Genomic DNA, 11,060 nt, shown 5'->3' on the forward strand with positions numbered 1-11,060 from the left:
CCCTACATGAATGCTTTCTTACGTATAACCCTGCACGCGCTCATTTTTCGAGGCTCTGTTTAGGTCAGCTGCTGTTTCAGATCTTGACTGGGTTCCATTCATTCAGCATGCTTCTTACCAGAGGCTTCAGGCAAGGAGGACCCCTCAGCTAACACAGAGATACCGTCACAGTTTTCTAGTGAGTAGGAAAAAAAAGAAAAGGAAGAAATTTTAGGCACCAGGAGATCAATAAATCCAGGTTTATTAACACAATAACTTTGAGGCCCTGCCCAGCTGTGAATGGGGACAGGTAGTGGGCAGTCTCAGGTAACTAGAAGGTCTGAGAAAGATTCTCTGTTAGGAGTCTCTTCTATATCCTAACACCTGAAGGAATCCAAATTGGGAATTTTTTTTGTTTTTTGTTTTTTGTTTTCCTAGAGAGAAGGGTCTTGCTCTGCCCCTCAGGCTAGAGTGTACTGATGTGATCACCACTCACTGCAGCCTCAAACTCCTGGGTTCAGGGGAGCCTCCTGCGTCAGGCTCCTAAGTAGCTAGGACTACAGGTGTGTGCCACCATGCCTGGCTAATTTTTAAATTTTTATGTAGAGATGGGGTCTTGCTGTGTTGCCCAGGCTGGTCTCAAACTATCCTCCCACCTTGGCTTCCTAAGTAGCTAGGACTACAGCTGTGCTGGAATTGGAAGATCTTAAGATGTGTTTTCATCCTTCCAGGGACTGGATATCTTAGACCGAAGCTCAGAATTGATTCATTCTGGGGAACTGACCAAAATCACTAAGCAAGGCAAAAGCCAGCAGCGGATGTTCTTCCTGTTTGACCACCAGCTGGTGTCCTGCAAGAAGGACCTGCTGCGCAGGGACATGCTGTACTACAAGGGCCGGCTGGACATGGATGAGATGGAGCTTGTGGACCTGGGAGATGGGCGCGACAAGGACTGTAACCTCAGCGTGAAAAATGCCTTCAAGCTCGTCAGTAGGACCACAGATGAGGTTTATTTGTTTTGTGCCAAAAAACAAGAAGACAAGGCAAGGTGGCTGCAGGCCTGTGCAGACGAAAGGAGGCGGGTGCAGCAGGACCGGGAGATAGGTGAGCCGCCCTTGGCCCTGCAGGCACCTTTGCCTCTGCTTGCTGTAATAGCTTCATTCTCCACCACCGTGGGCCTGCTCTGCCCAGCCTTCTCCCTCAGAGCTGGATCCCACCATGGGGAAAAGACGAGGGATCTGCAAACCCTAAATACTTCTGAATGTACTTACAAGACAGACCATGTCAGATGTAGTTACTGCGGCTAACATTTGTGCAGTATTTACCATGTGCCAGACATTCTGTGGCCCATTGATAGAGACTGTCTCATTGAATCCCTATGAAGTGGTTACTGTTATACCCAATTTACAGATGAGAAAATTGAGGCTTATGGAACTGGCCCACTCTTGCCCTGTGGCCACATAATATTTAAATCCAGCACTTCGGATGCCACATGCAGGGCAGAAGAATAAATAATAAAACCAGCTCACTGTGACCCCAGAGATGGAACCCCACTATGGTGACCATCACCCAGGGTATCAGAAGTATCATGTGGGCCGGGCACGGTGGCTCACGCCTGTAATCCCAGCACTTTGGGAGGCCGAGGCAGGCGGATCACAAGGTCAGGAGATGGAGACCATCCTGGCTAACACAGTGAAACACCATCTCTACTAAAAATACAAAAAATTAGCCAGGCGTGGTGGTGGGCACCTGTAGTCCCAGCTACTCGGGAGGCTGAGGCAGGAGAATGGTGTGAAGCCAGGAGGTGGAGCTTGCAGTGAGCTGAGATCGTTCCCCTGCACTCCAGCCTGGGCGACACAGCGAGACTCCGTCTCAAAAAAAGAAAAAAAAAAAAGTATCATCTCGTGATTCTGGAGGCCTCCCCTTTGGCTGTGCCCGTGCAGTACCTTCAGGGTGCCTCACTGCCACAGTTGATCCACACCCAGCAGCCTGCCCACATGATTCCCATCTCTTCCTATGAAACTCAGGACATCGCGTCGTCCACTGCAGTTAAGGCGATGGTCCTTCACACCCGGTGTTACATTCGTACGTCTTTGGTTTGTCTTCCCAGCTTCTGCTGACTTGGTGGTGCTGTGTGGCCCCTGAGAACGAAGCTGCCGTGCCTGGCATTAATGATGGCAGCACCCATAGTCTCGGAGCCCCTGTTTCATTGCCTCCCAAGCTCTCTAGGGTTTTGAGCACAACCTGTTGAATGGAAGTCAGGGTGCCACAGTGAAGGATATTCATCTCTGCAGCCCAAGTGAGCCCAGCCCTCAAAAGTCGTGGTCCGGGATGGAGGGGAGCCAGCGTACCCTCCTCCCCATCCTTGCCCACTGCCATGAGGACAGAACTGAGAACCAGGAAGTGCTTTTTCTGTCCTCCCCAGCCCCTGGCTCTACGCTTGGCTACGGAATTTGGTCTCACCCACAGGAGGTTTTGTGAGATTCTGCAGTAGAGTTGGAGGGACTTACAAGTTGGTCAGGCTAAAGCGGAAGCAGGGATCTCCTTGGAATCACTCAATGGGTGGACGTTGGCCTGGATTTGGGCCACTCCAAGATACAGAGCTCCTCCCCACATCACAGGCGGCCCCTTACACCAAGTGTCGGGGTGTCCTTTAGACTAAAAGGAAATCTGATTCCCCGCAACAGCCACAGATTATTGGTGCAGACTCTGGGGCCCCATTGGAATAGGGCTGATCACTCTCGTGCCCAGAATTCATTCAAAGATGACAGTTACTAAAATGCAAAACGACAGAGCCACAAAATCTTAGTTTTACTCGTCATATGATGTTGTCTAGTGCAGGCCCTGAAGTCATCTGTAAGTCACAGTGTTTGGGTTCCTGAAGACGGCACTATTTGCCGGGGAGAGGTGGGGGCATCCTACACGCTCTCAACAGTGTCTCTCAATAGAAAGCAAAGGAGGGGCCTCATGTGATGCCCTTTGCCGTGTGATGCTCCCCATGGCCAGTGGTCAGAGGACGCGAGTGTATGACTGAGGCACTCCTGAGCCAGTAGGTCTGGGAACTGGCGCGTGTGTGATAAAACTTGACGCATTCCTTGCCTGGAATGTTTCGGCAGCTCTCATGCTTGATGCATGTGTGTGGGTAGATACTTTATGTAGCAGGTCAGAGAGAATGGACACGAAGGGCCTTGGAGGCAGGGACAGCCCAGTGGCCAGCATACAGAGCCTGAGCCTGACGTCAGGACGGTCTGGGACAGATGTTGGGCATGTGAAGGAGTCAGGGCCAGGGGAGCAGAGTGGGCAGAGGTAGAGAGGGAACCTCAGGAGTGAGCCAGGCAGTGCGAGCTAGCAGACGCAGGGCCCGGGTCACCTCTGCCAAGCTGGAGCGAGCACCTGCCTCCAGGAGGAAGGCTTCCCTCGGGAGAAGGCAGGGCCCCAGCACCCAGCCCTGGCCATTCAGCTCTGTCCTTCCTTCTCCTTCCCCACATCCTGCGAAGCCAAGGGTTGCCTCGTCTTGTCTTTCCGGTGACTGTTGTTTCACCCAGTTCACGCACTGCACACGTACACTGTCACTGTGCTACTGGACTTGACAGTGAGGGAACGCTCAGGGCACACACTGTGCACAGCGGGGGTACAGAATCCGGTTCCTGCTACTCACATGGTGCCTTTGTTCAGGGTGTAACTGCTAGCGTGCAAAGCTCTCGTACCGTGTGGGTGAACAGGCCCTGGGACCCTTTGCTCTGTGCTCTCCTTCTGGGGCCTCCTTTAGGTTATAATTGGGATGACCCTGTGTGAACATTTGCCCGGGAGTGTCGGGCTTCACACAGACATCCTGCGTTCTCGTGGGCACCACCCCGTGTCACTCTCCAAGCTCTCCGGGTTTGCAGGACAACCACATGGCCACCTTGGCGATAATCCTCGTGACTTCCCCTTTGCTGGTCTTCAACCTGTCCGGGTTCTTTGAGGATTAAGGTTCTTGGTCTCAGGTTATGGTGGTAACGTCAATGCTGATACGGACTGTGATGCAAGTTTTGCTCTGAAACATGTCCATGTGTTCTGAATATATGTCGTATTTATTTCTAAATGCAGGAATGGAAATTTCAGAAAACCAGAAGAAACTTGCCATGTTAAATGCTCAAAAGACAGGACATGGAAAGTCGAAAGGTAAGTTATGGAGAAGGCTTTGTCTCCTTGATGCTTATCAATATTCTCCTGAAAATGGGGAGCATACCCCAAGTTGTCAGCCTGTGACCAGCTTGGAGTAAGGAGAACAGTAGAAGTTAGAACTCAAGGGCAGGTCCAGAAGTGGGGGCAGGTGAAGGTGGCCTGTGTTTGGTTTTGAATGTGCGTCAGTGTTTGCTCCCATTGGGATGTGGGCATAGGAAACCTTCAGAGGTTCCGCCAGAGCGTGGCAGACCTCCTTGCCCGCCAGTGGCCCCTCCGCTCCCCTCCCCCAAGTGCTGATGGTGTTAGCCACCGGGTCACGCACATCACCAGTCTGAGGCAAACCAAGGCCTCGTGCCTCTTTCAGGCGTGAGAGGACAAAATCTCAAACCCCAAACTGCTGGTCAGCTGTAGGCTGGATATAGTCTAGTTTAAGTAAGAAAAAGATGTAAAGGCTCGGTACATCAGGCAAGGAGTTAGACAAAAAAAGACACATGAGGGCCGGGCGTGGTGGCTCAAGCCTATAATCCCAGCACTTTGGGAGGCCGAGACGGGCGGATCACAAGGTCAGGAGATCGAGACCATCCTGGCTAACCCGGTGAAACCCCGTCTCTACTAAAAAAATACAAAAAACTAGCCGGGCGAGGTGGCGGCGCCTGTAGTCCCAGCTACTCGGGAGGCTGAGGCAGGAGAATGGCGTGAACCCGGGAGGCGGAGCTTGTAGTGAGCTGAGATCCGGCCACTGCGCTCCAGCCTGGGTGACCCAGCCAGATTCCGTCTCAAAAAAAAAAAAAAAAGACACATGAGCTGATTTAGGGCAGTGATCCCCTAACCTCCACGCACATTAGAATTCCCGGGGCAGCTCTTCAAAAATGCCCAGGCTGCGTACCCAGGGCTCTGATGAACTAAGATCTGTCCACGCTGCCAGTAGTGCAGTTATCTGGCCCAGCAGGAATTCACTAATAAGGTTTTTTCCCAAAAAATATGCACTGCATTCTTAGAAACTTTATTCCAGTCACCTTTCTACTTTAAAAGGGATTTACCCTATGAAATTTATCTCTGTTCATATTTTCCTGACTGCAAATGCAAAAGCAAGGACCAATGAATCCCAGGACTGCAGCAGGCCACTGACTGAAAGGCCAGGAGGAGCTCCTTCCCCAAACCACACTGAGGACTCCACTGCTTTCTCCGTGCAGATGCAGAATTTATTTTCCCCACTAGGTTACAAGTATCTTTAAAGCAGAAAAACCCATGTTATTACTTTTTTAAAATCTCCACTTCTAATGTCAGGTTACTAGTAAATCAGTTTGTCAGAACACATTGTTTTCTGTCCGTATCTTCTGAGAGTCACTCACCCGGCAGCCGGGTTCCTCAAGAACGGAAGGACTGCTGACATTCACGGGTGGCCACCGGGTGGGACGCGGTGCCTCGGTTATCTGATTTCTTCCTTCCTGCCACCTCGGGAGATAGGGAAAGCCTTCTGTCAGGTCAGGGGCAGGGGTGGGTTCTGAACCAAGGCCTTCCTGCTTTCAGAGCCCACCCGCTTCGTGCCATGCTGACTCACACAGTTACCTTTAGATCTAATGGCTAATCTTAATAAACCTAAATTACCTCTGCACAGATGAAAAATACCCAGGCCCGTGAAGTTTTGATTACAGTGATTACGTATTGGGGGCACAGTTCTAAGCACTTTACTTCTATTAATTCATTTAATTCTCATAGCAACCCCCTAGTACTGTAATCCCCATTTTAGGGATTGGGGAACCAAGGGGTAGAGAAATAATTTCCCCAGTAATCCCAGCCGGTAAGTGGCGCAGGAGAATTTGGGCCGAGGTGGCGTGAGCTCCAGACTTCCATTTAGAGCGTTTTACTGCTATTCACCGTGACCGTCAGTCTGGCTCGGATTCCGCCACTCCGCACTGCATGTCCTGGCATTCAGTTTCTTCCCCTGTCTAGTTGTCATAATACCCTCCTTGGGGGCTTTTTGGGAGATTTCAGTGACAGAGACTGTGTCAAGCTCCACACGGAGTACCTGAACATAGCAAGCATAGCTACTGGACCTTCTTTTTGGTTAATGTGAATTAAGAATTAGCTCTCTACAAAAAAATACAAAAATTAGCTGGGCATGGTAGCACACACCTGTAGGTGCAGCTACTTAGGAGGCTGAGGTGGGAGGGTCGCTTGAGCCTGGGAGGTAGAGATTGCAGTGATCCAAGATCACACCACTGCACTCCAGCCTGGGCGACAGAGTGAGACCCTGTCTCAAAAAAAAAAAAAAAAAAAAAAGAATTAGCTAAGAACTTGGACTTGGAGTCTCAGCATTTTCACTTTTTTCCTTTTTGGTTAACAAGTGACCCTCAGTCCCTGTTCCATCTCTCTCCCCTCCCGAGTCAGGCTACAACAGGTGCCCCGTGGTCCCACCGCACCAGAGCCTGCACCCCATCCACCAGCGCCACATCACTATGCCCACAAGCGTCCCCCAGCAGCAGGTATTTGGCTTGGCGGAACCCAAAAGGAAGCCCTCGCTCTTCTGGCACACCTTCAACAGGCTCACCCCCTTCCGGAAATGAAAACAGGAGGCTGTGCTTCCATGGAGCTGGGTGTCAAGAGGAGAACTGTCTTTGTTTCTTGTGTGCTTCAATCCAGGGAAGGTTTCTTGGACCCAGTGATAAAAACTTCCTTTTTGGGATCAATGAAGGAGAGAAGGTCTTGGAATCACCTTCAGTCTTTGGAGACCCAGCTTCCTTTGTGGAAGGGAGGAGATGGTCATGACACAAAGCTTTATCAAAACTACACAGAAACACCCGTGACCCGCTAGGAGATGGCCCAGATGTGGGACCCAGTACCGTGCTCTACAGTGAGTGGTGAGGCAGCAGCTGAAGCCACCCCTGCTGATGGTGAGCAAGTGCTGTCGCTGGTCCAAACACAGCATCCAGGGCTTTGCAACTCCTAAGGAGTGACGAGGTTAGAGGATCGCTTCGGCGTTTGATTTTCAAGGACGTCATCAAGACAGGGTTGACACAATGCTGCGCATGTCTGGTCACACTTAGAAATTGAGTTCTTACTTTCTTCTGTAACACTGGGGGACGTTCAGCTGCCGTGGAGCTGACCACAGTGTTCCCTGGCATTGTCCACACAGATGCTAAATGGTAGTGCAGACGTCATCCTGCAAGGTTCCTCTTCCTGCGAGCGAAGGGGAGAGAGAGAAGAGGCATCTGTCACCTTCATCGCAGTCCTCAGCGCAGAGCAACTTACGCATCCTCAAGAATCCACTGCTTTTCAGGCAAGGAGGGAGAAATCCTTCTGCACACTGGCTTTGTCCCGGAGTCGGTTCCCTCCTGCCTGCACGTCTTGAGTAACTCCGAGCAGAAATCACGTCTTGCCCACATGCTGTAACCTAAGAAACTGCTATTCAAGGCTGGGCTCATGCCTGTAATCCCAGCACTTTGGGAGGCCAAGGCAGGTGGATCACCTGAGGTCAGGAGTTCAAGACCAGCCTGGCCAACATTGCAAAGCCCAGTCTCTACTAATAATACAAAAATTAGCTGGGCATGGTGGCGCATGCCTGTAATCCCAGCTACTGGGGAGACTGAGGTAGGAGAATCTTTTGAACCTGGGAAGCAGAGGTTGCAGTGAGCTGAGATCGCACCATTGCACTCCAACCTAGGGGATAGAGCAAGACTCTGTCTCCAAAAAAAAAAAAAGAAAGAAAAAACAACTGCCATTCAAACAACTGTTTGCAATATAAAAAGCTCATTTACTCTAATATTTATGATACAGTGAATATGAAAATGCACTGGTCAGAAGGCATTCTCAAAAAGCCGCACTGCTCCCGACATCGTCCTTACCAATGAAATTGCAAAGACAGGCAAAGCAGTCCTGCTTCTTGGGAATCAGAAGCTGCCTTTATCACATAAAGCCAAACAGTAGGGCATAACTGTGTCACCTGAGCATGTCATCAGGCTTCTGAGGACTTGTTCTTTGTAAAAGAGACCTTCACAAAATATCTTGGCTCAGAGATAGCAGTCTTTATTAACAAAGGCCATGCGCGCTGACACCTGCAGATAATCACCTCCTTTTCTTTGTCTGTGTTGTACATTTTCATGACATAACTTTTAACTATGTCTAGAGAAGGTAGGCTCTGCAGCAGAGATGCCCTTTCAACCCGCTCAGTGCCCTGGACAGGAGTTACTGTGTTACACTGTTAATGGATTTCTATTTGAGAAGCTCATTTTTGTATGCAATCCCTGCAAAGTTTTTTTTCTAACAGGCTCATGTTTGAGAATAAACACGTCTGTGATGTCAGAGACAAAGGTGTATTCTCCAGTCTGCAGGTGTGTGGCACCTCCCTTCTCCCCTGAAGCCCGCCACATCCAGAGCCATTCCTGAGGGGTGACATCATGAATCAAGAAAACATAACCTTTGTCCTCTCGGGTGAACCCGTGGAACATTCTGTGACGGCTGATGTCCATTCTGAGCCACCTTGGCACGCGTGCTTATGGGCAGCATTGCTAAGGGTTCGGGTGCCCTGTGGCTGGCAGCCCCTGAGTTGCTTCTGTGGACCATCATGCCGCGCAGCGTGTCCTGAGACTGAAGTTGCTGCAGGAAGGAGCTTCTGGAGAGGTCCTGTGGCATGTGGGGGTGTGTGTGCGTGTTTCCTTCTTGAACAGACATTCCAACTTTAGTTGTGTTTATAGAACTGACCTTTTTACTAACAAAATACAATGATATATTTTGGAAACTATACTTAATATGTTTTTCCTGCACACCTAGCAATAACTGTAGGGGTCTCTGCTAGAGTTGTTTTTGTATGTACAGCAATTTTGAACAAATTATTTTAAATGTAATATAAGAGAATTCGTTTAAGGAAGTAAAGAGAATCATTTGCTTATGTTACATTTTCAGTGAGGATTCAGTTTAAGAGTCATTCTTAGGGCTTCCATTTCCTAATATTTATTCATGGGTAATGAAGAAATGCTTTGCATTTTGTGGCGAGTCCTAATTTATTTTCCAGCTGAGCCCTAACTTCCGGTTCCCACCTACCTCCATGGACTTCCTAACAGAGACTCATGAATACCAGGACATGTTTTTGTTAAATCAGGTTCAGTTCATTGCCCCGGTCAGTTTTATACAGTATGAGGGTCACTCGATTAAAGATCTTTCCTGGGTAGATCCTACTTCGACGTTCAGGTGATTTTGAAAACCGCTAACATTTTTAAAAGGCTAGAACATCCTTTGACTTCTTGAAAAACCGCATGTCTGGCTTGGGTTTTATTACCGCATGCCTGAGTTCTTCAAAGAATAGAAGGCTCAAGTATTCTCATTTTCCGTTTGCCAAACTTCCTTCTGATTTGAGTCACATGTTCCACTTGGGAAAAAGGGAACAGAGAGCCTCCTCCATGGACAGTGTATGAATGTCACTGGGAATCTTGCTGTCTCCAGCCTCTCTGCCTTTCTCTCTTTTTAACCTTACATTACATAATATTATAGATGGGCCAAAAAAAAAAAAAAGATGACCTAACATTTTGATGAATTTCACCTATTCCGTTCTTCATGTTTGAAAGTTTGTCGACTTTGTTAGCAGACAGTTGAAGTAGCCTTGGGTCAAAAGCAGCCTTTTCAATTGTGATCATACCTAAAACATATAAAAACCCTGCAGTAGATTATAAGCAATTACAAAATCATAACATTGAATGTGTGCAGAATCCTGGAGCAGTAGCTTTCTCTGTCTTTGGCCTGCAGACTAGGAAGAGGGCAGCAGTAGTACACCAGAGCCTCCCTGGGATACCAGCCGCGTGGCTGCTTTTCATTTGATCTGATTTTTGTTTCCCACTGTAGATCTGATTTTGTAGTTGAAAACATTTCACCATCAAACACTATTTCTGAATATCGTGCCTTTTTTATACCTAGCCTAGATGAAAACCGATGCCATTCTTATTCAGAAAATCCCCCCGTCCTACATGACTGTTATCTAGACATAAAGCAAAAGTGCATTTAATTCAAAATTTGGTTCACAATAGAAGTATTTTGTAAAAGCCAGCTGAACCAGCGTTTTACCAGGTGGAAATCTCTGCAAGCCAAATTGCTGATACTCCTTCATACAAATCAACTTGTCCTTGCCAGAATGGAACAGCATACTTACCTGGAATTCGGGGGAGTATTTCTGCACTATTACTTGTCAGGGAGAGAAGAAAGTTAGAAGTGTCCCTCAAACAACAGTGTCAAGAACTATGAATAAATGTCCTTTCACCAGCTCACAGGCCAGAATTGCGGGACCCAAGTCAACTAGGTGAAACTTCCTAGCAGACCCAGCTTTTCCATAATAACCTAATCTGCAAATCAGTTTATTAAAGTTTCCCTTGGCTGATACTGTTGTTTTCAGGATGCAATGAAAGTGGATTTCAGAAGGCTTTGGAAAAGTAAGTGGAACATGACTGATCTAAAAAAATAAAAATAAAAAAAAAAGCAAAAGCTTAAATATTTGATGTAAGTTTACTTACCTACAACATACTTTACATTGTTGCCTTTAGTTATCTCACAGGCACTGACATTTTATATTTAGAAAATACTTTTAATCTTTCTAATCTTTTTTTGTAAATATTAGTGTCCATTGTGTATGACTTGCTAACCTACTTTGCAAGATTTTGGGCAACATTTGAGCTCGTTAACTTCAAGATGATGTGTCATCTGTATAGGTCAAAGGATGGGACTTCTGAACTGAGGAATTCGCTGTTGGCAGCCGAAGTGTGATGTACAAGATTGATGTAACTTGATATGTATTTTTGTTGAAGTTTTTTTGTAAAAAAAAAAAAAAAAAAAATTTACAAGGTTATTTGATTTTTTAAATGCTGTGAATCTATATTTGTTGTTTTGTATATTAAAATTCATTTGCCAAACTCGTTCTGATGATGCATTTG

General features: G+C 47.7%; 1 protein-coding gene across 4 annotated transcripts in view; it reads left to right on the plus strand.

Annotated features, from left to right (window-relative positions):
• Window positions 1-11,049, plus strand: part of SPATA13 (spermatogenesis associated 13) — a 318,996-nt gene extending 307,947 nt beyond the window's left edge. For all 4 annotated transcript variants that reach the window (XM_073012904.1, XM_073012906.1, XM_073012905.1 and 1 more), the window contains 3 exons: window positions 711-1,083; window positions 4,069-4,143; window positions 6,538-11,049. In XM_073012904.1, coding sequence (XP_072869005.1) covers window positions 711-1,083; window positions 4,069-4,143; window positions 6,538-6,713 — 624 coding nt within the window. In that variant the 3' untranslated portion in view covers window positions 6,714-11,049. The remainder of the gene's footprint in view (window positions 1-710; window positions 1,084-4,068; window positions 4,144-6,537) is intronic.
• The last annotated feature ends 11 nt before the right edge of the window (window positions 11,050-11,060 follow it).

The sequence above is a fragment of the Chlorocebus sabaeus genome, chromosome 3 (genome assembly GCF_047675955.1).
Source record: "Chlorocebus sabaeus isolate Y175 chromosome 3, mChlSab1.0.hap1, whole genome shotgun sequence".
Taxonomy (NCBI): Eukaryota; Metazoa; Chordata; class Mammalia; order Primates; family Cercopithecidae; genus Chlorocebus; species Chlorocebus sabaeus.